The following is a 27,589-nucleotide window of genomic DNA, read 5'->3' as shown; positions in this document are numbered from 1 at the left end:
TGAATTTTAGAAGGTCTGTACCCTTGGGGACGAAACGTCCACCAGCAGTGGCATCGACCCAGTGGTGTAAATAGATTTCAAAAGTACCAGGATTGTAATTTAATTCGCCAGACGCGCGTTTCGTCTACATAAGACTCATCAGTGACGCTCATATAAAAAAAGTTATAAAGCCAAACAAGTACAAAGTTGAAGAGCATTGGGGACACAAAATTCCAAAAAGTTTTGCCAAATACGGCTAAGGTAATCTATTCCTGGGATAAGAACATCCTTAGTTTTTCGATAAATTCAAAGTTTTCTAACAAGAAATTTATGAAAACTTCCATATAATTGATATTCATATAATTGATATTCATGTAAACACAGAAGTGCTGACTACTGGGCTGGTGATACCCTAATTATACAAGGACAATCACGAAATACACACACATGGTAAGCTATACATGTGATATAATAAGTGAAGTAATATTGTTATTTTAGGAAGTGAACACATATTTTGCAGGTGCTCGTCGACGTTAATTGTGCATGTCGTAGTCAAAATTACGTGTTACCGCATATTGACCAATTGTGTCAGACGTCGTCACATATATGAGGTTTCATTAGGTTTTAGCAAAGTTAGGACTTTTGAAAATGGACAAACATTGTAGATAAACTCATAATATAAACAAGTGTTTAAAGAGTGTTTTGTACGCTAAAATGTATGAAATCAAAATTGTGGTTTTTATTCTGTTCTGTCTTATTTTTCCGTTTTGTTTTTCAAGCAAATATCCAGGTCATAATGGTGACAAATAATATTTCTGTATATTCATTTATACGTAAGTCCTTTTGCAAATTCTTTTCAATTATTAATACATACATATATTCATCGTAAGACGTACTTTTTTCCAATTGTGTCGTTGGTTTGTTTTTATGACGTATTCGCCAAGTCTTAGTCTTAGATGCATAATTTTTTTATTAGTTGTTAGTGGCTTTGAAATAGCTCACAGTTAACTTCGAGTATTCAGAGATCTGTATCTAGTGTCTTTTTTTGTTGGGATGTACAAGTACCCGACCACGTCCACTTGTATTTTTGTCCGTATGATGAGTTAACTCTTTTTTAACTGATTTTTTCAGTTCGTTCTTATGTTGTACTATTATACCATTGTCCAAGGTTAGGGGGAGAGTTGGGATCCCGCTAACATGTTTATTCCCGCCACATTATGTATGTATGTGCCTGTCCCAAGTCAAGAGCCTGTAATTCGGTGGTTGTCGTTTGTTTATGTGTTACATATTTGTTTTTCGTTTTTTTCTTAAATTTCTTTGTACATAAATAAGGCCGTTTGTTTTCTCGTTTGAATTGTTTTTCATGGTCATTTCGGCAAATTTTATATCTGACTATGCGGTATTGTCTTTGTTCCTTGTTGAAGGCCATACGTTGACCTATAATTGTTAATTTTTGTGTCATTTTGGTCTCTTATGGAGAGATGTCTCATTGGCAATCATACCACATTTATATTTTTCAATTTTATAAGTAACAGGATAGTTGCCACATGTAAAGCAGGAACTCCTTAATTTCCAGGATCACTCTCGGTTTTTGTTCCGTTTTTGTTGCTCAAGCTTTTAATTTTCTTTGTAAAGTTTTGTAATAATTCTATATAATTTCGTCATTTTAATTTTTGCCGTTATATTGTCTATTTTTATTAGACATATAATGTTCGATGGCCCTTTTTGATATCTTCCTTGGCTTTCATTAATTGTTGTTGGACAATGAAACAAGGCTTAGCTATATCATCTATTTTAATTCAGTTATAATTGTAAAAATCGATCATTTGATGTACACTAATACTGTAAGAAAAATGTAGTAATGTACACAATAGTTTAAAAACACAACAGCCATAGATTGGTCAAAAGTCAGTTATAACATTAATGAGCTACAAAGTCAGCATAAAATTTTGTACAAAAAATATCCTATTGATATTTCCAGACATTATTAAAAAAAACCAAATAGTATACAACAAAATGTTGAATGTATTGAAGAATTTTACACTTTTAATTGACAATGTGATGATTTCCATTCGTTCATACCTTCCTCTGAATAATTGTGTTAAACATAAAATTAAAAAAACGATTATGATGCATCACTCTCATTTGGTGTTCTGAGGTTTCTGTTTTTATCTTTCAACAATTTTACAACACTAGAATGACACATCTTTAAAGCAATGAATAAAGGTGATTCCTTTTGATTATTACACATGTTAGAATCACAGTTGTGTTCTAACAATAATTTTACAATGCTGGTACGACCCCTCTTTGAAGCAATAAATAAAGGAGATTCATTTTTATCATTACAAATATTAGGATCACAATGATGTTCTAACAATAATTTCACAATATCAATTTTACCATACATTGAAGCTATGAATAAAGGCGATTCATTTTTATCATTACACATATTCGGATCACAGTTGTGTTCTAACAATAATTTTGCTATACCAATTTGACCGTTTTTAGATGCACCAAACAAAGCAGATTCATTTTTATCATTACAAGTGTGAGGATCAAAGCCGTGTTTCAACAACAATTTTACAATCAGGGTATATCTATGTTGAGATGAAAATTCATTGAATAAAAAACCGTGATCAGGAAGCAATACTTCTGCCTCACCCGCTGACGAAGCAATGAATAAAGGGGATTCATTTTTGTTGTTATAAATGTTAAGATCATACTTTTGTTCTAACAGTAATCTTACAATATCAAGATGTCCATACTTAGATGCAGCAAATAAAGGAGATTCATTTTGATCATTACAAAATCTCGGATCACAATTTTCTTTTAACAGCAATGGTACAATTTCAGTTAGACCGGTTTTACAAGCACCAAATAAAGCGGATTCATTTTTATCATTACAAGTGTTAGGATCACAGTTGTGTTCTAACAGCAATTTAACAATTTCAGTATAATTTTGTGTAGATCGCGAGAACGCAAATGACAAATGCTGAACAGCTTGCACTAATCTTAGCTTATTACACATACAAGCAATGAATAAAGGTGATTCTTTTGTATCATTACAAATGTTAGCATCACAATTATGTTCTAACAATAATGTTACAATATCAGCATGACCCTCCTTAGAAGCAGCAAATAAAGGAGATTCATTTTTATCATTACAAATATTCGGATCACAGTTGTTTTCTAACAAAAAGTTTACAAATTCAGCTCGATTGGTTTTAGAAGCACAAAATAAAACTGATTCATGTTTACTATTACAAATGTTAGGATTACAGTTGTGTTCGAACAATAATTTTACAATATCACTATGATTCTTCTTAATAGCAACATATAAAACTGATTCGTCGCTTTTATTAAAGCTGTTAGGATCACAGTTGTGTTCTAAAAAAAGTCTTACAATATCAGTATGCCCATTCTCAGATGCAGCAAAAAAAGATGATATTTTGTTTTCATTTTCCATATTAACACAGCTGCGTTCTAATAATAATTTTACAATATTATGGTGACCCTCCTTTGAAGCAATAAATAAAGGTGATTCATTACTATCATTACACATATTAGGATCACACTTATGTTCTAACAATAATCTAACAATGTCAGTATGTCCATTCTCTGATGCAACAAATAAAGGTGACATATTCATTTCATTACATATATTAGGATCACACTTATGTTCTAACAACACTTTTAAAGTTCCAGCATGAGCAAACAATGAAGATATAAATATAGGAGATTCATTTTTTGTATTACAAACATTGTAATCGCAGTTATTTTCTAATAATAACGTAACAAGTTTAGTATGACCCATACTGGATGCTTTAAACAAAAGTGATTCATAATTATTATTACATACTTTTAGATCTTTTTGCTTTAAATGAATTTTTACAATATCAGAATGATTTTTCTCAACTGCTTTAAATAACGGTGTTTCACCGTCCTCATTTTTTATGTTGAGATCTGCTTTATAATCTAACAACATCTTTATCATATCAATATTACCTTTACTAAAAGCTTCATGAAGTGGTGTATTATAATGATATTTTTCACCAATATTAGGATTAGCACCGTACTGTAATAGTAACATGGTCAAGTTAGGACTCCCCTGTCTGACGGTTTTATATAACGGTGTTCTTTTCCATTGATCAAGAACATTATAATCGGCTTTATGGTCTAGCAATAGTTTTACAATATTCTCGTGCTTTTGTTGTAAAGCAACATGTAAAGGGGTTTCCGTGGCATCATCAAAACCAGAAACAATTCTAGTTACATTTGCATTAGCATGATGAGCGAAGAGTAAATGTATCAAATCAATGTTCTCTGTTTCTACAGCTAAATGCAAAGGCGTTTGGCTGGCTGTTTCCAACCAACCCTTCATATTAGGATCAGCGTGATGATCTAATAGTAACTTTGCAATGTCAATATTTCTTTTCTCAGAAGCAAAATACAAAGGTGTACCCTTCCAGTCCCTTATATTTACATCAACTTGATATGTTAAAAGAATAGGTACCATGTCCCAGTAACATTGACGGGTCATCGATAGTAGCATGTTTGATAAATCCTCACTTGACACATCAAGTAATTTGTTCTTTATTTCGACTTTATGTCGAAGGTATTGGAACAATTTGTTGCGAAAAGTTAAACATTTGAACTGTCTATTAAGAAAGATGTCCTTAATGAAACCGTTTTGATTTTGAATGTCTTTCAAAATTCGTGAAAAATAATTGTCCTCCTCTTTATCATAAACAGTTATAACAATGTTTTCCTTTGCTAGGTTTTGGTTTTCATTTTGTATAGATTCTAATACAAATCTATCAAAAATCACATCTCTATGGGCTACCTCAAGAACAAGGTCAAAGAAATGTTCCCCACAAAACGCTAGAAAAATATCATATATTTTGTCATGAAGTATTTTGTAGGTAGATACTGATTTCTTCACATAAGATGTCTCGAGCTTGTGTAATTCAGACTTGACGACCTTTATTGAAAAAGGGGCTTTAAGATAAAAATGATCGGATATGGCTTCCAACAGTTCTGTCATATCGGGTGATCTTGATAACACGTTTTCATCTAAACTATTGTTAAAGGCAATGAACAGACTCATCGTAGCCAATGTTGTTTGATCAGTGGCTTTTCTCAACAAGTCCAGATCACTTCTTATAACACTTATCGGATTAGCAAAGAAATCCTGAACACCGGTTGATTTCTGTTTTGAATAAATGGAACATAATAGAGGAAAGAAGCTAAATTTTTCCACCAGCCGTGACTGTTTTATAGCATTTATCTCACTATCTGTTAAGTAGATACTTGCTATTTGATTTCTTTCAATTTCTGTTAAACTGTAACTTGAAGAAACAAGATCACAGGCTGTTTTCGACAAAAGTTCTACACCTTCAAATGAACGATCGAGATAAATGTGCTTTCTGCATGATAACAAGATTTTTATCTTGTGATCCCAAATGACTTGTTGTATATTGGTTGCCCATGTTTGCCAACGATTGACGAGTCCATTATCTATGGTAGATTTGCCACACACGTCATCAATTACAAAAACTTGTTTATATTTCGGATTGCAGTAAGAAATGATTTCTTCTGGACTTTTGACAGGAACAATAGTAAAACCTTCTTCATTATGCAGCCAAAGAGCAACATGGTGAATAGCGATGGACTTACCACAACCTGAGGGACCCACTGCCACAATGACATCTGCAGATTTGAGAAGTTCATTTATTCGACTGATAGCTCTGGTTTTGACAACCTTTTTATCATCCTGTCCCCATTCGTTTATTAAATCTTCATGCTGTTCTATAATCACAATAGATCAAAACTTTTTATTAATACTTTTATGAAACAAATAATGCAGAAACCTATATAAGTTTTAAGCAGCATATTGTATTATTATTATTATTATTATGGTATTATAAATGGCTCGCCTAGATTGAAAACGGTATTGTTTGGATGTGTGCTCGAGTTATTTTTGGACGGCTATATACTACATATCAATATTTATTTACAGTAAACCTAATGTATACCATATTCCACGACAAGTTGTACCAATTGGTTAAGGAAATATATGTCATAGCAGACATGATTTATCAGGAAGTTTTCCATGGATTAAACTTAAGACACTAGAAATATTTCCATTTATATTTGTCATATTTATTTGCGTTAATATATTATGTAATGTCATACTAGCTATGCCACATTGAAAATTAACCAATTTCCTAGAGTATCCAAAATAGTTCGAGGTATTCCGTATCAAGGAATTAGTGCGGGGCGTTTGTCTTCCTTTCTTCATATGGATAGAAATCCGGAGTACCAACACTACAACTAAAATCCTGCAACGACGGTAGACAAGAACAAAACAGGCAGACTGGGTTTTCGATATCACAAACTAGTCAAAACATTTACTAAATTTTATCATCGGTATAAAGACATCATTCGTAAATATAGCTCAACATGCAGACTTCTAATACGTTCAGGTATTTCACATCCAATATTTTATGGTAATATTCTTTATAAAGCACAAAGGTGTCCGTATTCACCTCAGAAACTTACAAAACCTTTGAATAGACTTATTAAGAAGGGATATAATTACGATACTGTTGTCAAGTCATTAAAGATTGCATATTTTGGCGTTAATATTGAGTCACTGATAAGGTCTTTGCATCGGAACTAAACACATTTATTCTAAAAACAGTTGTTGGCATGACACGGGTTATGTTCTTCTCATATATGTTATGATGGTATGATACTAAACCCCTAACGGGAAGGATTGTGCCTGATGTTCATATGATGAAATCATAATCTTTCAGTCAGTTTAATTGAAGTCTGGAGCTGGCATGTCAGTTAACTGCTAGTAGTCTGTTGTTATTTATGTATTATTGTCATTTTGTTTATTTTCTTTGGTTACATCTTCTGACATCAGACTCGGATTTCTCTTGAACTGAATTTTAATGTGCGTATTGTTATGCGTTTACTTTACTACATTGGTTAGAGGTATAGGGGGAGGGTTGAGATCTCACAAACATGTTTAACCCCGCCGCATTTTTGCGCCTGTCCCAAGTCAGGAGCCTCTGGCCTTTGTTAGTCTTGTATTATTTTAATTTTAGTTTCTTGTGTACAATTTGGAAATTAGTATGGCGTTCATTATCACTGGACTAGTATATATTTGTTTAGGGGCCAGCTGAAGGACGACTCCGGGTGCGGGAATTTCTCGCTACATTGAAGACCTGTTGGTGACCCTCTGCTGTTGTTTTTTATTTGGTCGGGTTGTTGTCTCTTTGACACATTCCCAATTTCCATTCTCAATTTTATAATATACAAATGTGTAATCCATTTAATTCTGATTTTGCCTGTCGATATTGTGCTTACTTTGTAGTGCTGTTGGAACAAAAGTTGATGATTTCTCTAAATTTCTTATTTCTATCAGTATTTCTTTATCATTGTTGTTCAGTGTCATATCTTTCACGTCTTGACAAATTTGTGTAAACTCTGGTCCACCAAGTCCATTAATGCCCTGTAGAAAGAACATGATGTTTACAATGTAATGCAATTTTGAGTAAAACATTTCAGATTAGAAAGTCAACGTTTATAATATTTAGAAAGTCTGAAAACAGCATAACGTAGACCGATATCACAGTTTGCTGCTACTAGCTTTTAATAATTACCATTATATTAATACAGGAATTAGAAAACTTTGACCTATACGGATTTACTTTAACAATTGTTGCTTGGACGGATAGTCGTCTAGTTGGCACTTATATCACAACTTATTATGTCTATGAGAAAACAAAAATAAACGCATATTTAGCGATATTTTATGCCAGCACGGGATATTCGGTCTACTAAAAACAGCAAATTATTTCACAGTTTTATTTTTTCATGAAATACATCACTTCTATTTTTGTCTTACAATGTTCAACAGATGGTGTTGTATAATGTTAATACGTAAGGATTAAAGATTTTGCAACCATATGGTATTAAAAAAACTATGGAATATGAACAACATCAGCGACAAAGTTAGAGAACCTCAATCATCGATGACTAACGGTTCAGTTAAGCAAACATAGAAACAAAATAATGTTTGTGCCTAATCCTGTATATCATATCTATATTACTAAAGACGTTTAACGCTCATAGTTTTTACACTTTTTGTTTTCTTCAAATGTTTGCTTATTCATGTTATGTATGACGATCTGTATACTATATTTAGTTACTTGACATATATCGTTCCAATATATCTCGAAATTTTCATCTGTTAACGTACAACCATCATGGTGTGCAAACTTGTTTCTGTAGTATTTTAGCCTTGACAAGTCTGCTGCTTTACTGATAACCGACGGATGCGGTAACGTTTCTCCTACTTGTATAGATGCTAGATTCCGTAGCAAGCAGATCATCAGGGTAAGGTCAAAGGTTTTTGAGGAGACTAAACCTGTTTTAATGTAACAGTATTACACGTCAAAATCTACATAAATTGAAAAACTACTTTGATAAAATGTCTCTTTTCTTTATTAATATAAGGTTTCAAATCTAACATAACGTCAATGCCAGATCAAGAAGACCTGTAATACGTATACACGTATTGTGATCTTGAATCTGAATACATTCAATCGATAAAATGTAATCGTGGTATCTATGATGAGTTTATTTACAACCACTGGTTCGATGCCACTGCTGTTGGAGTTTTGATTCCCCGAGTGTATCATCAGTCTAGTAATCAGCACTTATGTGCTGACATGAATTATCATTGATATATGGTCATATTTATGAATTTACTGTTTACAAAACTTTAAATTTTTTGAAAAACTAAGGCTTTACTACCTCAGGAATAGATTACCTTAGCTGTATTTGGAAAACTTTTAGGAATTTTGGCCTCAATGTTCGTCAACTTTTTTGGATTCGAACGTCACTGATGAGGCTTTTGTAGACGAAATGCGTGTTTGGGGGTAAATAAAAAAATTGAATCCTGGTATTAATGATGAGTTTATTTATTGACAATCTATTCGTTTTGTTATAATTTTACGTGCAAATTTAATGTAAAGACATTCTAAACTGCTCTGAACTGATACTCACATTCGTTGATATTTTTTTGTGTAAGTAAGATTGGAGTTAAAGTGTTACTAGTTACAACAATTCGACCTAAGGTCACTATCATTGTAATTATGCATTAATGAAAAATTCTGTACTAGATTCTAATTAGAAATACTATTAATAACAAATAAAACATAAAACAAAAAAAAAAAATACACGAAATTCTTAAATACCTGTTAGATATCGGTTTGATGGTTTTGTCTGCCGTATTGTCGGGTTGTTGTCTCTTTGACACATTCCCCATTTTCATTCTCAATTTTATACGATTTTGTCTACTATTTTAAGGAGGTGTTTAAAAAAAGGCAGAATGTGTCCACTGCATTGACAAAGACGATGCCTCTGTTTTCAAAAATAAAGGACGAAACGTAAGATAGATAAAAGTGACGCCACCCAAATTCGAACTTGATCAGAGTTTTGTGTGTATGTTGCATACGATTTGGTTAAGGCAATCTTGAGTAAAAAGTCAGCAATTTGTCTAATTGTAAATGAAAATAACTATAGAACAGTTAAAGTGACACCTCACAAATTCATACTTGATCTGTGTTTTGTGGTAATAAGCATTGCGGAAAACTAAAGTCTGAGAACGGAACAAATTTCGGGACAATACAAGTGTAACACTAAGTGACCCCCTATGTTGCAGCGGCGGCATACAATCATTGAATGAAACTTGTCTGTTCATCTAAAATATGATGCATCACATATCTATGTTAGCGGCAAAAAGTCAAATTAGGCATTAAGCTTAAATTCTAGGCAATAAGCTAACGCCTAGGCAGTAAGTTTATTGCCTGAATGATGTTAGGCATTAGTCTTAAATCCTAGGATTTAAGCTTAAATCCTGATAAATGTGTGCAGGCATTCAGCTTAATGCATAAAAGATAAATGCGAGTAAATAAAAGACAGTAAATAAAAGACATTTATTCATTTAAATAACAATATATTAGTAAGATAATAACATTATGAGAACTGGGGCCTGTTTATCGAAACTGTTCTTAGATAAATCCTATAAGATATTCTTAGGACAGAAATTATGATAAAGTTAGGCCCGACTTACGACATGTCTTAGCATGCACATCGAAGCTATCTTATGATTATCTTAGCTAGGATGTCCTTGCGTATTGACGTTAAAGAAAATAGCAAATGAAAAAAATGAAATATTGTATCAAATGTAACCAACAACTTTAATTTAAAAACAGATTTAAAATTATAAGAAAATAAATATGAATTTTAAATTATAATTGTACATGTAAACTCTATGAAACTAAACATAAGTAAACAAATATATATCTACGTTTTATATTAGAATTGAACAAACTTATTGCAAATAGTTAAAATTAAACATATAATTAGTAAAATCATTATATGCTTTGAGAGAGCTGGAATCGAAGTGTCACGGTTTCATACTTAAAAAATCAAAGGCAAATCTCGTGCACCTTTCATATAAATACTGTGTACTCTAACTATTTTATTTTATTACTGCATTAATAACATACGTGTTAATATGAGCAAGAGAAAATATTCGAATTTTACCGATGCAAAACAACAGGTCCACGTTTTATCGTAAATATAAAAAAGAAGATGTGGTATGATTCTAATGAGACAACTCTCTACAAGAGACCGGAAATAAAATCACGAATTAGACATGTTAGATATGTTATCTTTATTAAAATAATAATTTAAAAATATGAAAACTTAGAAGAATTTGTGTTCAAATCGTTTTGTTATCACAAGTTGTGGAACTGTTTGTTAATCAAGAAAATGTTCTTATCGAATAAAAAAAAAATTGGAAAATGGTGTGAGCAAAACATCATATTTTAATTGTGTCTACCTTTGACCAGTTTTTATCAGCTCGTCTAGTGAAGTGTTAAAAAATATTTTGTTTATATACAATCTCCCTCCTTGTTTAATAGGATTATAACAATCACTTTTTTAAAATGTTTTAATATTTTGTAATATCACAAAAACATGAAAAACATATATGTAAATTATGTTTTTAACTGTTAAAATTACTAAATAATCTTACTAAATTTGAAGATCTGTCGAACATGTCGAATGAAAATCAATGTATATTTATACATGTAATATGAGAAACAAATTAAGAACCGACTTTATATCAAGAATAAATCACAAAATATGCATAAATTCAAGATTTCACTTATTGCCTAAAATTATGTTCGGCAATAGGATGAATAATCATCATCAGATTTCAGGAAATAACCTTAATGGCTGAAAATTTCAGGCATAACTTAATGCCTAGGCGTTAGCTTATTGCCTGGGATTTAAGCTTAATGCCTAATTTCACTCATTTCCGCTAACATAAATATAAATAATCAAACATTTTTGAATATGCGTATACTTATGTTTATGAAGGCTAATAAAGTTTCTAAGACGTGCTTAAATATCAAAGTTATTATTTAAAAGAAAATAAACAAGTTTTAAAAAATAGTTCAGTTAAAGATTTATCAGATGAACTGACACATTCCGGCCGTTTTTAAATATACCGTTGATACAAAGAAACAAAATAGAAATCTACCCAGAAATCCTATGTTTCCTCATCAAAAACTTTTTATGACTAGTCAAACATCGCGCTTCATGGCAATGTTAAATTTACCGATGAAATGACAACATTACATGACAAGAATACAGTACAAACATGCAGGACAAAATAATACATAAATAGATAACATAATAGTATATTTCGACATGTTATCATAGAACAAGAGATAACTAATACCAATTAAGATTAATTCACAGAAACAGCATAATAGAATGGCGAACTGTGCTTGAAATGACAATTTTGGTTTTGAATGCAAAAAGTAGTTCTTATTTAACATTGTTTGAAGCGGTACATTAATCAGCTGATATAGTGAGAGCAAGTTTTTATACGAAGTGTGACTGATTTTCAAATGTATGACTAAGCGATGTTGCGATCACTTGCATTGTAATTGAGATAGTTCCATTTGATTTGTGCCCATTAAATCCGATTAATGCCCATAAGTTATCGAATACAATTGAAATTTACCTGACGTTGGATACATTAAATCCCACTGGACCTGGTTGATGATTTTCTTTTCCTTTAATGGAACTACGACTCGCCACTTGGCTTGATTTAAAGCTGACTCTAGTCCATTTGTTGGATGAAACTCTTCGTCAAATTTAACTCTAACTGCAGAAGGAGCGACTTTGTATAGCAGACTGACAATCCGCCAATAATTCTTCTCTTCTTTCGAATCCGCCATCGTGGTAGTTTTTCTGTTATAGATAATGCATATTTTAAGGTCTTTCTTGTCGTAGAACACACCGAGGGGTGTCAGGATTGATCAAATGAAAGACCGACCGTAGGGAGGTCTTCCTTTGAGCAATCCTGACACCCCGAGGTGTGTTCTACGACAAGAAAAACCTTAAAATATGCATTATCTGACTTATATACCGTCAAAAAAATATTATTTTTTTTAAAGATTTGCAAAATTTAGTATCCTATTTTACCGACAACACTAAAGTGGTATATTCCTTTCTAATACGTTCAGGTTTTAATACGCCCTACGGCTCATTTAGAAATTTAGAATGTGAAATAAAACTTACTAATTAATCTAGATATAAACCTTTTAAAAATATTATCCATACACAATAAAAATATTACTGTAACTGCATGAAGTAAGACACAAATGTATTGCTACCATCCGATAACGGTGTATGACAAATACAAGATACCACTTAGCGTATAAAAAAAGGGGAAGGGTATGATTTTTTTCTTTTTGTAATGTCATTTCTATCGCGGAAAAGTGGTTATTTTTTAACAATTTTAATTGAATCGAATGAAAAATTCAGAATGATTGTCTTTTGAAAAGCAATACATTTTATTAACATATAATCAGGATGTAATTATATACCCTCCGCACCCGACCCTTTTCTGAGTTACGTTAATGTTATTCAATAGAATATAAGATTATCTTATTACTTGATCATTTGATAGAGTAAAAGGTATACATAAATTTAAAAAAGTTAAGAACTGACACAAAGACGAATATAAATACATGTAGGTCACAGTATGATTTCCTATTCAGCGTTTATCGTCCTGAACATGCATGCAATATTTGCCACTGGACGTTAAGCAAGCAACCAAAAATCAACCAACCTATTCAGTATGACTCAATAAGATTTTCCACATCTAACACACGAATATGTTGAATCTGGCTTTTTATTTATGAAAGTCTATATTAAAATTCATCTCACATAAATATGATAATGTTTCTTTATTGTAGCGATAAATTAACAAAACTACACGTTATTTGTTTCTAAAATTAAAATGCGGGCACTGAAGGTTTCTTTTACATCTATCATCGATTGAACTTTAAAATATTAATTTTCAAATCGGCAACAAAAAACTATCAGACGAATAAAACTTTGAAGTAAATTATAGATTGCATTTTTATCAAGGAAAATAATGACCTCACACAGGTCATTATTGTATGCCTTTGAGCATATTTCATTGAAACATGGTATCGTCCGGGTTGATTCTGAAAAAGAATGGCCTGTCGTTCTGAATGAAAATAACTCCATATAGGTATATAAGTTTGGTTTAATATTAAAATAAAATGTTACAATTTTTTTATTTTCCAAACTCAGTTATTTCTTTTAAACATGTTAAATTTGATTAAGAACAACAAATTAGTGGTAGATATTCGTTTACCGACATTTTTTTCTTAACATGTCGTGTACCAAGTCAGAAAAATGGCATTTAATATCTTATAGTTCGTTGCTGTGTATGTTATATTATTGTTTGTTTTTGTTCACTTCAGTGTTTCTGCTGTTTCGTCGTTTTCTTCCTATACTTGATGTGGTTTCCTCGGTTTTGGTTTGTAACCCGGATTTGTTTTTCTCTCAATCGATTTATGACTTTCGAACAATGATATACTACTGTTGCCTTTATTTAATCAGTCTTACTATGTCAATAAGTCATGCAGTTTCTTTCCCTATAAATAGTCAAATAAATGGACATTTTTTTTTCTTATGAGAAATACACTTAACCGGTTTAACAGCTATTCTGTAATAAAAAACGGCGTCATAAGGAAATTTGTGACCGACCTCCGACCTCCATGACAAATATGTTGTTGTCCCTGCAGATAAAGCCCCAAATAACATCGTTTTTGTGTGTAAAAGTCACTACATCAACTGCTTGATAAACGAATTAGGTATTGACAATTCACTTGGTAACTCAACATATACCCTCACGACACTTACCAAAGAGGAAATCCTGGATAATCATAGGTCTGTTCTATGTTCCTTTGGAATTTCAACCAAAGATGAAGAACTGGATCTTCCATCACTGTATTGGATACCTAAACTACATAAGTGTCCTTACAAACAACGGTATATTGCTGGGTCTTCCAAGTGCTCCACGAAACCTCTGGCTAAATTATTAACATCTATTTTATCAGCAATCAAAGACGGGCTTCAAAGTTATTGTGAAACTGCCTATTCCAGAGGTGGCGTGAATCAGATGTGGATACTTAAAAATTCAAAAGATCTTTTAGAGTACATACAATCTAACTCTCTTTCATCTTGTAACAGTATTAAAACATTTGACTTTTCTACCCTGTACACAAGTATTCCACATTCCAAACTAAAAGACAAATTGAAAGAGTTGATATTACTTTGCTTCATAAAAAAGAATGGCCAACGTAGATACAAGTATCTTGTCTTAGGGAGGGATAAATCCTACTTTGTAAAGAATCACTCTGATTCAAACAAAAAATTCTCTGAAACTGATATTATCAAGATGCTTGATTTCTTGATTGACAACATATTTGTTACGTTCGGAGGACGTGTTTTTCAACAGACTGTCGGCATTCCAATGGGAACAAACTGTGCCCCTCTACTCGCCGACTTGTTTCTTTATTATTATGAGGCTGACTTCATGCAGGAACTTCTTAGGAAGAAAGATAAGAAGTTAGCAATATCCTTTAACTCTACTTTCCGCTATATAGATGATGTTCTTTCACTAAACAATTCAAAATTTGGTGACTATGTGGAACGCATCTATCCAATCGAACTAGAGATAAAGGATACTACAGATACAGTTAAGTCGGCTTCATATCTTGACTTACATCTAGAAATTGACAATGAGGGTCGGTTGAAAACAAAACTTTACGACAAAAGAGATGATTTCAGCTTTCCAATTGTGAACTTTCCATTTCTAAGTAGCAACATTCCAGCAGCACCTGCATACGGGGTATATATCTCCCAATTGATACGATATTCCCGTGCTTGCATTTCCTATCATGATTTTCTTGATAGAGGTTTGCTGCTCACAAGGAAGCTATTAAACCAAGAGTTCCAAATGGTGAAGTTGAAATCATCCCTTCGTAAATTTTACGGACGCCATCACGAGTTGGTTGACCGTTATGGAATAACCGTTTCACAAATGATATCGGATATGTTCCTTACGTCGTAACTACAATCCCCTTCCCTTTCATGAATATGACCTACCGAATTAGACTATTTACCGGATTTGTAATCACTTAAGCAACACGACGGGTGCCACATGTGGAGCAGGATCTGCTTACCCTTCCGGAGCACCTGAGATCACCCCTAGTTTTTGGTGGGGTTCGTGTTGTTTATTCTTTAGTTTTCTATGTTGTGTCGTGTGTACTATTGTTTTTCTGTTTGTCTTTTTTATTTTTAGCCATGGCGTTGTCAGTTTGTTTTAGATTTATGAGTTTGACTGTCCCTTTGGTATCTTTCGTCCCTCTTTTGTGATAATGTCTTGTGAAGAGATTTTGATTTTAATAAAAATACAATTTCGCTTTAATCTGCAATTGATTTCTGCAGCTTCGTTTCAACACTCATCATTGATAAAGGGTAAAATTAGGAAAGGTTGTTTAGTAAAAAATACAATCTCTGTTAAATATTAACAATTCATTGGTTACTATACGGCCTTAATCAATCTGTTAGACTCATACTGTACAGGTTTAAATCCTCCGGACATGATCAAAAGAGGGAGATATATACCCCGTATGCAGGTGCTGCTGGAATGTTGCTACTCAGAAATGGAAAGTTCACAATTGGAAAGCTGAAATCATCTCTTTTGTCGTAAAGTTTTGTTTTCAACCGATCCTCATTGTCAATTTCTAGATGTAAGTCAGACATGTATCTGTAGTATCCTATATCTCTAGTTCGGTGAGAAAGATGCGTTCCACATAGTCACCTAATTTTAAATTATTTAGTGAAAGAACATCATCTATATAGCGGAAAGTAGAGTTAAAGGATATCGATAACTTCTTTTATTTCTTCCTCAGAAGTTCCTGTATGAAGTCAGCCTCATAATAATAACGAAACAAGTCGGCAAGCAGAGGGGCATTATTTGTTTCCATTTGAATACCGACAGTGAAAATCAAACGGCCTGTTTTATGGTAAACTTATTTATGAGTAAAAATGTATCAAAAACAGTTTTATTATGGTAAAACACATTAATTTGAATAATTTTATTTATTACTTTATAATGTTATCAGGTTTTGTTTGTAACCCTTGACGTTACAGGATTAATATATCGGTAAAATGTTGTGGCATTTATTTTAGTCTCTACGAGAATTAACATTGCAACAGCATATTCTGACTTTATGTATATTGATATTAAACATTTCCACATGAAAGAAGAAAAAGAACATACATTTTCCCTCTATTATGTGTTTTAACTCTTTTTGTTTCGGATTAACGTTCAATGTAACGTCACATAGTATCTTTGTTTATTTAGGTAATAACTGTAATACTTGTTAATGTCTATAAAGAAATTACATAAAAAAAATGTGCTGCACACTGAATAACGCGCACTGTTATTTCGAATAGACAGAAAAAGTATTACAGTCATTTCTTATAATTCAATTCAAAACTCCATTTTAAAACGTAGAAAACCATGAAAAAACGTTAAGAACGTCACGGTAACATAACTAAACTTTGTCTTTGGGTTGATAAACAGAACAACGTCAGCCAATCAGAAGACGCGTTACATCTAAAACTAAATTATTCAAAATTAATTTACGAATTTAAACGTCTATTGATTATAGTTTGACTTTGGTTAATCAAATATATTCTACGTAAACAGTGTTTACCCCTGCAATAACAGGGATTATGATAATATTCAACTAGCTATATGTAAGTATGTTAGTGACCAAATACGATATATATGGGGTCACTTTATTTCATATTGGGTGAGAGCGAAGCTGACCCCATATTACATACCGTATTAGGTCACAAGGACACTATGTAACGAATTTATCTTGCCGACTATCTACACACGTTTTTGTAAGGGTTGTGGGATCTTTTTTGTTTTGAAAGGGAAGTTACTCATTACTAACCCGATATGGTAACTAACCATGTATGGTAACTAACCCTATATTTTTAGGACACTTTAATTCCAAATTTACATAGTCATCACGTGTAGTCCTTTAACCAATCTTACCATATAATTTTGGGCAAACAAAAACGATGTTCTTGCCCTCGCAGTATTTTTCGGTAAAAAAACCCCCAAATCTTTATCCAACACGGTGTTTTTATTAAATTTTCGAGGTCTAAGTGATCACTACGCTGTCCGTATTCATATAATATACGTTGATCTGGTTCGTGCCGAGTTGTGTTAGACTTCGATTTAAGTTGACAAACAATGCAAACTCGTTTCGTGGAAGGTTGTTTTCTCTCTGCACCGATAACAACTAGCCGATACGAAATAATAATGATTACTAAAAATGATGTTAAACGAATCAAACCAAACAAAAAAATAGAACAAACCTAAAGAGGTCGTTATTTAAGATTCTGATGTAAATGCATGCATTGTTTATGGTTTCTGCTAAACAAAATTATAGAGAAAACGAAATAAAATATGTTGTCATCAAGTCGTCAATTGCTTTTATTTGAGATGATACTTGTCCCCGTAACCTTAACCACGGCTCTAGAATATTCAGAGATTTACAAAGTTTACATACACAAATAATTGTAATTTGTATATGAAATTGTGGAAAAGCAAGGGTTCATGAAGGTTGAATAAGGAATTTATATGATCTATAAGCCAGCTTATCAAAAAGGTTTTGAATATTAGCTGCAGTAATATTCTATATAAGCCAATGAGCACACACCATTTTAACCGTTAGTGTTTTTTTGACACATTAAAACAGTGAGTAAATATTATAAAGCTTGTATACACACCGACAAAATGTCAGCTATATGTTTATTGTATCAACAATATTCCAAGATTGTTTTTACTTTTGAAGATATTTCAATGTCTAATTGGGTTGTGTGACGTGCAATTACATCCAATATATAAAACTTTGAAATTGTCATTTCAAACATTATTATAGATGCAATATAAAGGTTGTAAACTATACACCATTCAGTTCGTTTGAACTTGATCTCCAAGGACATGACGTAGATATGTTATTCTATTTAACCGTCTGCACAAAGACAGTTTGGTAATAGACCTTTTCAACAACTCTCGGCACCTACAGTTGAGAACGACTACGACAGGTAAAATGTGAAGAGTCGTCTCAAAAATCAAAAAGAATTAGATCATTATTGATTTTATTGCTTTCATTGACAATGATACAACTTTTCTACAGAGTCCAAATGACATGGATTTTTTAAATTTATTATGAAGAAAATGATGTTCTTCATGTCACATTTCGTCCTTTTAGATGTTTAGCTTCTAGCTGTCCTGGTAGAGTTTTGGCCTTGGTGCCTCCATAATGTACTCAATACTTTGTATCTTTTAAATTCACCAATTTGGTGTTCCATTTGAATTCTGTATTCACCAATCACTGCTTAAATTTTGTAACATTGATACGAGGGGTCAATAACAATTTGATTTCAATATTCATCTAGTAAAAACATCAACTCTTACAAGAGAAGTCCGTCGTTGATAAAAAAAAAAAAAAACAAACAAAAAAACGATGTGATATTTTCCTTCGACCTTAAAAATCAATATGTGATTATCCCTCCCGAAATTGAATATGTACATCAATTAAAGTGAAGATCGGTGGAAAAACACAAGTTGGTCCTGTTCACAAGTGATACGGACGGACGGTACAGTAATAATTTTTCATTCATTTTGAAAAAATTTCATAAAAGCTTTCTCCCTTACAATTTACTCGTTATTTGTATTCGGCAAATATTTGGTGAAAGCCTCACACAATCATAAAATTGAAGAGAAAGTGTGTTAGGATGCAGAATGATTGCAGTATATTTTTTTTATCAATTCAACATGAAATGTCTTTCAAATACATACGAAATAAGAATATTATATGACAGAGACATATATTTATTTATTTATTTGGTTGATATATATATATTCTTAAGCTATATAGTCAAAACAGTATATTACCGCCAATCAAGTATGTTTCGTAATGATAATCATGATGTTTTTTGTCTTTGAGACGATCCATCCGTTTTACCTGTAAACTGTAGGTGTCATTAGTCGGTGTCGAGAGATGTTGAAAAGGTCTAATTAAATATCATTCGTTTTAAATACCAGATATACATTTATGTCTCTTTAATGGTAATCGATAATCATATTCGAAATTTTTCAGGCGTGATTATCTTTTAAAAACTGTACAATGTAGTTAAAACATGTTAAACAAATATATATGTAGTACGTTATTTGAAAAGAAGTTTAAACGTCTACAATTAGTTTGGTATTATTTTTTGTTTGAATATTTTTTATTTACATTTCTCGGCTAAGTCAATTCACAGGCTTTACGCAATAGCAAAAATTATGTCATTTATTTATTGACGAGATCGGTACAGAATGATATACCTTGATACAAGCGTACCAATCAATTTTAATGTAAATTTCTAGTCAAAGGATCTAATCACTTTTGATTTAAACCATTATCCCTTTCAACTTATTTGAACAACGAACGAATGTTTTCTTTTTGAAACAAGCATATAAAATTGTAAAAAAACCCACATAAAAATCAATAAATCCTTGAGGGATCAATTGACAATTTGGTCATTTTGTCATATTGTCATATTGTCATATTTGTAGATTGTAATTTGCTGAACATTATTGTTGTCTACAGTTAAATAATATTATAAAAAGATAATAACCCAACACTTCTGGGGCAACATCCAAAAAACGGATTGTTAGATGTGTCTGAATATATCAGACAAGATAGATCTTAACCTGATTAAACTTTTTATACTTCAGATATGCTCTAAATGCTTTCTCTTGAAATTACCCAAATTGCACTGAGTGTCCACTAAACAAAAATAGGTGCGGAAATCTGACAAATTTTATTTGGGACTTATAATTTGTACTATTGCACATTATTTTAGCATAAGTAAATATATTCAATATGTACAAAACATTCAAAGTATATTTCAACTGATAAAGTTTTTACTGTAAAATTAAAATCTACGGAAGCAGAAAAATATAGAAAGCATGGAATATTGTCAATTTTTTCTACAGAAGAAATTGAGAAAACAAATAGTTAAATGATTTTTAAGGATATGAAATTAAGCATTGATACAGTTTTCGTACTCCCTTTTACAGAATAATTGATCGTTTGGAGGTTAATTAAAACCCGTTTTTCTATGATTTAATATGATTTCAAAATTAAATCGGTATGACTATATAGTAAATCATGACAAAATAAGCCCTATATGGAAACTTTTATTCGGAGTATAAAAGACGTAGGTGATAAAATTATCAAAATAGGGACAATTTGGATACCCTCACGTAAGATTCAGAGATATAAGCCTAAATGCGTTTACCCTTGTGTTCTATTTTCAGCAATGTCAGCCATGTTGATTAGCAAATGGATTCATAGAAAACATTGATTCAAAGTACTTACACTAAAGACGATTGTGGCCAAGTCTGGTTATATGTGGATCAGTAGCATGAGAGAAGAATTTTTTTTGGAAAACTTAACGGACGACGATAACGACGAAATACGGACGCAATGCGACGAGAAAATGATATCATTTGTCATTTAATGTCAATACAAATAGTCAGGCAATTTCAATAACTGGTAGAGCTAAACATTTATGAAAATGTTTACCCTTTTCACATTTTATCTATTTATAAAGGTTTTCAATGTAATAGATAGATACTGAATTTCTCCCGTATGTTGTTTTTTAACCAATATCGGTCATCTCGGTTTACAGGCTTCATCGGACTCATTTTCTAAACTAACATCTTAATGATGATTGTGGTGTAATTCGGTTACATTTGTCCTGGTAGTTTCAGAGGAAGGTGCGTTTAAATGAAATAAATTCACGAATACACTGTGTCTAAACCACACCCGTCCGGCAAAATTTGCTCGGACTCGATGGTATCTAACATCCGGCACAATGACGGAACACCAATAGACAAAAGAAATTTAGGTTTCTCCTTATTTTTTTTTTTTTTATGATATCGAAGAATATATATACATATACAACTATTTTCTATTGTGAGATGCAATATTTTCTACATCCGTTCTATATTAACGGAGAAATAAGTCAAATTGCATGTCAAAATGACGAATTGAGTGAACCTTGCCTCGAAATTGTTTAATTTCTCGTTAAATTGTTCACAATGTACGGAAAGAAAGGTACAGGAAGATATATATTGACACGGAGATTGCAAATTTAGTTATTATGAGCATCTCCATAATTGTATCTCTGTGTATGGAACGAAAGAAATGGATCATGTCAAAATGGAACTGGCCGGTTTCGTCAATGTATACAACCCGGGTTCGTCATAGATTTCAAAATGCATAACCCGGTTTGGTCAAATAAAAAAAATCATAATCGCATTACATTATAATTGATTATTAAACTTCAGCGTTCAAAAGGAGTTTTGTGGGTCGTTGGAAAACAAATTCGTTCACCGGACAACGGCTTATTATTTATATGAGTCTCAGATTCAAATAAATAATAAGCAAAAACTTGAATTCCTACTCTTATAGAACACAAATATTTTAATTTACTTTGCATTCCGAAATTTTCTAACAGCATATTGAGATTAAAGCTCTCTAAATATGCGTTTTCTATATGAGTTATGGGAACATATGTTGAACATGTTTAAACTTGAAATTAAAGTTAACGGTCTTAAAAATCGAAACACACAATTGATATGTGATTTTTTTTGCACAAAAGGATGGACACCTTTATAAGTAATCTAATCATTCTATGTATGTAATCTTTTCTACAATCGTTAAAAATAAATCTTCTTCAGGATAAACTTTGATAATAAGACAACTGTATATGCATGCATAATCGACATAGAAAATGAATGTAGGATGTACAAATTAGTATAATAGTATAATAGTCTCAGGTCATCGACAAAATTCAATAATAATTATTTTGTTAACATTACTAAAAAAAAAAACGAGTCTGTACTGTCGCCGTTGTGTTATGATGATCGTACACTGACGTTGGTCAATATATTTTGACAATATATACGGACAGACGGATTCAGTTTATTTCAAAGTGGACGTATTATTTAAAAATGTCTACAACATGAAAAGTTCATACAAATTCCAAGTGACAACAACCCGGCCATAGAGCAGAAAACAGCCGAAGGCCACAATGAGTCTTCAATGAAGCGAAAAACTCCCGCATCCGGTGGCGTCCTTTAGCTGGCCCCTTAATAAATATTTATACTAGTTCAGTGATAGTGGACTTCATAGTAAACTGCTAATACATGTATATTTATTATATTTAAGGGATAATTTTAACTATGATACAAGTTTTGGCACACATCGCGCATTTACTATACAGGCTCTGTCATCGGACGAGTTAAGGTTTTTTCATCATTTTTTATTATTTGTACTTTTGTTGTACTGTTTGTGTCAGCGACAACACTTTGACTCAGTCCATTCCGAATCACACGCTTGTAATTCCATGGTTGTCATTGGTTGCTTTATACAATATGCGTTTTGAACATAAAATAGGCAGGTAGTTTTCTTGTTTGAATTGTTTTACATTTATAATTTAGGGTCCTGTTATAGCTTGCTTTCATGCGGTTTGTGTGTTTTCCCATTGTTTAAGGCATACGCTGACCTAAACTTGATTAATTCAACATAATTATTGTGTCTAAAAGAAAGTTGTCTCATTGTCAATGTTTATGGGATAAGTGGTTACCGTCACTTCTTCTTAATAAGACCTAGATATAAATGACGGTCATGTTTTGCAAACCAACTTTTATTCACATTGAAAATACAAAACTGTCAGATATTGTTTTCGAAAGTTATCTTGAATTTTCAATTGAATTTGAACTGTACAAAAAATGAATTTGAACTGTAAAAATAATGTGAAAAACATGCCTATGAAAATAAATGTGCCTACCAGAAACGGGGAGAAAGTTACAAATCTCACTGCTATGTTATGGATGCTTAAGTGTGAAAACTCGCTTCAGTGCGCAAGTAACACAGTATATATAGTACCAGAAAATCTGGCAGCACTGCATGCATGATTAATTTGTGCAGAACAGTATAGACTATAGTCGGTTTGGGACTGTTCGTCAATGATTGAATGCATAAATGTATTAATAATTAATAGTAAATATTGTAAACTAAGTGTATATAATATAGTATAGTAAATTAAAATTATGGCACAATCAAAACACATCCTTTTATTTTTCATCTTTACATACTACTATTATAAACAAAGAAAATATAATAATGTTACAAAATAATTAGATACCAGTGTTTGCTATTCAGTATTTATATTCTATTTAAAATTAGTTTTTTAAGTTAAGTGAAATAAGGGATACGCCTTTCATTAGGAAAATGTGTATTATCATAATTAACTATGTCCAAAATATACCCGTTTAAAATAGATTTTAACACGCCAAGTTTACTTTACAATAAATATATATTTAAATTCTCGAAAGACAATGTTCATATCCGTGCCAAAGTTTCTTTCCATAAATTGTTTGTTAAAAAAAACCCCAAAAAACCCGAGTGATATATATATATAGACGAAACCGGGTGATTGTGTAGTAACAACATTGACATGACCCTTTTCTTTCGTTCCATACACAGAAATACAATTATTGAGATGCTCATAATAACTAAATTTGCAATCTCCGTGTCAATATCTATCTTCCCGTACCTTTCTTTCCGTACAATGTGAACAATTCAACGAGAAATTAAACAATTTCGAGGCAAGGTTCACTCAATTCGTCATTTTGACATGCATTTTGACTTATTTCTCCGTTAATATAGAACGGTTGTAGAAAATATTGCATCTCACAATAGAAAATAGTTGTATATGTATATATATTCTTCGATATCATAAAAAAATAAAATAAGGAGAAACCTAAATTTCTTTTGTCTATTGGTGTTCCGTCATTGTGCCGGATGTTAGATACCATCGAGTCCGAGCAAATTTTGCCGGTGTGGTTTAGACACAGTGGAATATAGGTAATGAAATAGTCATTCAATCCATTAGGTATGTTAGGTATGTTAAGTAAACATATTTTGCTATAAAGGTGAATGTAGGAACCTAATTATAAAACATAACAAGAGATAAACAAAGAGAAGGAACATAACTAATTGTTATTGTTGTATGATTAAAAAAATATATATCTATATTTGCTTGATCATCAAAAAGTTTCAAAACTGTGACGGCAGCCATTTCATGAATAGTCATGTTTTAGGCGTACCCAATACTGTGACATCAATTACAATATCGAAATATAAAAACTGAGATTAAAAATGACAAAACTAGTATACCTACCGAATGTATATATTGACAATGCTTTTTATTCCAAGTTTAATCCTAGATTAGTTTAACTTATGTCGATCTTGTTATGTCTGACTAGGGATGTGTGACGTCAGACTGTGGCTTAAATATAGAACATGACAATTGCTTTGCCGACTTAGCGGAACAATTCTTTCTCAAATGTTTAATAATTCCGTTTTTAGGAACAAAAACACCTCTCAGTTCTTTTTAATGTTCACTATAACGTTTATATGTCCTTCAATTCACCCTTTACATATACACAGCTAGATTATTGAAGATGATTTTTTTAAATACACAACTCATATAGTGACGTGTTTCTATATATAAACAATATGATCATTCTAGACTTTTCAGGCGTGAAGATATGTAATAAAACCTGTGTACAGTGTACTTTAGATAAGGATAAACTATTTGTAACGTACTTCTAGATTTCAAAAGAAAGTTCAATGTCCACCATTGCAAACAATATGTATAATTCATAAGTCTGTTTTCGTTATTTGTTTTTATCGAATTTATTTAGTTTCTTGGTAAACAAGGTGGATTAACAGATTTTAGATATTAAAATTACGCTACCAACTCCTTGATGAGATGGGCACACAATAACATACTATGATATCAAACGACATATTAAGCTATATATAAATTGTTGTCTCTATTTATTTTAATCTGATTTCTAGTTAATCCAAACATGGTAATATTTCAGTGTTAAGGTTTGTCATAATTATCTTTGAAATAGGATGAAATTAAGTGTAGTTTGTGTATACAGTCAAACCTCCCAAGATACCTTCTGTATCAAGCAAAAATCTGTGTTAAAAGATCACAAATTTTAGATCCCATTGTATTATATTTCATATAAATTGAACCTGTATTAGACGACCACCTGTCTTTAGAGACTACGTTTTTGGTTTCCCTTAAGTGGTCTCTTAAAAAACAGGTATTTTGCACTGTTCATTTGTGTAACCTTCTGTCACATACCTTTTCAATCTGCTGAAAGACATTCTTAGCAGATAAACCACAAACTCAACATCATTTACATTTACTATTCCTGTTTACAAAACTTTGAATTTTTCGAAACACAAAGGATTTTCTTATCCCAGGAATAGATTACCTTAGTCGTATTTGGCACATTATTTTGAAATTAAGGGTCTTTAATGCTCTTCAACTTTGTACTTTTTTGGCTTAACAACTATTTTGATTTGAGTGTCACTGATGACTCTGGCGTATTAAATTAAAATCCTGGTAACTTTGATAACTGTTTAGCTGTTGTGAATTGCACTGTGTTCTTTCCTGTACAGATAATTGGCGATAAGACGGGTTATAACAAAGAGGCAGTGTCGTGTGTTTTTAATTATGTGACCAATTCTAAACGTGAAGTCAAGAATAATTTGTTGTATTGACTTATTTTTTGTCATATTTATTATGAATTTTCCAAATGAGTGGTAGTACAATTATTTTACTCATGTGCCAACTCGGGATTCATAATTAATCGAAGTATCTCATGTAAACAGAAAGGGGCAGTTTATGGTTTTGAAGTAACTTTAATATGGTTTATGCTTTTGTGTCATTGTTGAGCTGTGTAGACAACTTTGTGTCCTGTTCATTTCGACCATAAGTTTCGGATATTTGAGAGATAAGCCAAAATAACTGTCACGTCTCTAATTAAAAGTACAAGTGACCATGTCATCCTTATTCGTTAACACGCAGTATTGTATTTTGTAGATATAAAAATATTGGGCAAAAGAGGGATAACTCTAGATACTTTATTAGGATTTTTTTTACCAGTTTCATTCGTGGACATTTTTCCTGTCTCATATTTTTTTTGTATAAAGGAAAGCACTGATGAATCAATTTATGAAACTAATGTACTTGATACTAGAGGTATTTTTGTTTTTTATTTAGGGTTGGGGGTCTTTCATATTGTATTTGAATGAGCACATCACAGGTGTTATCAAATTTCATCACACTGACTATGCACAATATTTTAGTAAATTATATTTGTTATTAAAAACCAAATAACTTCTGACTTTTCTTCTCGTTTACTGATATAAGTTGTTGTTATCATACAATGCCTCTGTTATATTGTCATATTCTTATACTTTTACCATTGCTATTATTGAATATTCGGATCACAACTTTAACTTCGATTACATCTTTTCAATGATATCGAAATTTGTCACATCAAAAAGCCTCTGGTGTATAAAGGAAAAAATGTTACTGTTTGTTCAACGTCACCGTTATGGCAATAAAATAGATAAAGGAAAAATTCAAAAATAACGAAATGTTTGTATTAAATGATTTTTCTTATTGACTTTGGATTAACTAGCGATTACTCTTAGATCTGTACTTTGCTTTCGTTTTGTTGTTAGACATGTATCAATACCCTGTTAAGTTTTTTTCAACGGATTTAATAGCTTGTTAGGGGAGGGTTGAGCGTTCACGAAATGTTAAAATCCCCCAATTCTTAATGTACCTATCCCAAGTTAGGAGCATGAACTTTAGAAGTTGCCATTGGTTCATGTCTCACAATGGTTTTTTGTTATTTTTTGGTTATAAATTATGTTTTTAGTGTTGTTCTCAATTAAATTGCTTCATACTTTCCATGTCAGAGCCTTTTGTAGCCGTACTCACGTTATGTTTTTATAGTCTTTTTAACTTTATGGATTCAGCGTCACTGATGAATCATCTGAAGAAGAAACGAGCGTCGTGCATAAATACAAAGTTTAATTCTGCTATCTATGATGAGTTTATTTATGAAACTGAAAGGTAGAGTTAATTTAACACTTCTTCTGCCGAG

General features: G+C 31.8%; 1 protein-coding gene across 1 annotated transcript; it reads right to left on the bottom strand.

Annotated features, from left to right (window-relative positions):
- Positions 1 to 1,868: 1,868 nt before the first annotated feature.
- Positions 1,869 to 25,120, bottom strand: LOC139502916 (ankyrin-1-like). Its single transcript, XM_071292583.1, has 5 exons — positions 24,790 to 25,120; positions 12,098 to 12,327; positions 8,202 to 8,419; positions 7,357 to 7,501; positions 1,869 to 5,787 (listed from the first exon to the last, which is right to left on the bottom strand). Exons 2-5 carry the CDS (start codon positions 12,312 to 12,314, stop codon positions 2,105 to 2,107), a joined length of 4,263 nt encoding a protein of 1,420 aa, XP_071148684.1. The 5' UTR covers positions 12,315 to 12,327; positions 24,790 to 25,120; the 3' UTR covers positions 1,869 to 2,104.
- Positions 25,121 to 27,589: the final 2,469 nt, after the last annotated feature.

This window comes from Mytilus edulis, chromosome 14, assembly GCF_963676685.1.
Source record: "Mytilus edulis chromosome 14, xbMytEdul2.2, whole genome shotgun sequence".
NCBI lineage: Eukaryota > Metazoa > Mollusca > Bivalvia > Mytilida > Mytilidae > Mytilus > Mytilus edulis.
The sequence above is the reverse complement of the archived record's forward strand: the minus strand, read 5'-3'. Positions and strand labels throughout refer to the sequence as shown.

Coding starts and splice junctions, on each gene's coding strand:
- LOC139502916 (XM_071292583.1), bottom strand. CDS start 12,314: ATGGCGGATTCGAAAGAAGAGAAGAATTATTGGCGGATTGTCAGTCTG. Junction 8,420..12,097: donor TTTAATGTATCCAACGTCAG/GTAAATTTCAAT, acceptor ACATTAAAACAG/GTTTAGTCTCCTCAAAAACC. Junction 5,788..7,356: donor TGTTCCAACAGCACTACAAA/GTAAGCACAATA, acceptor TTGTGATTATAG/AACAGCATGAAGATTTAATA.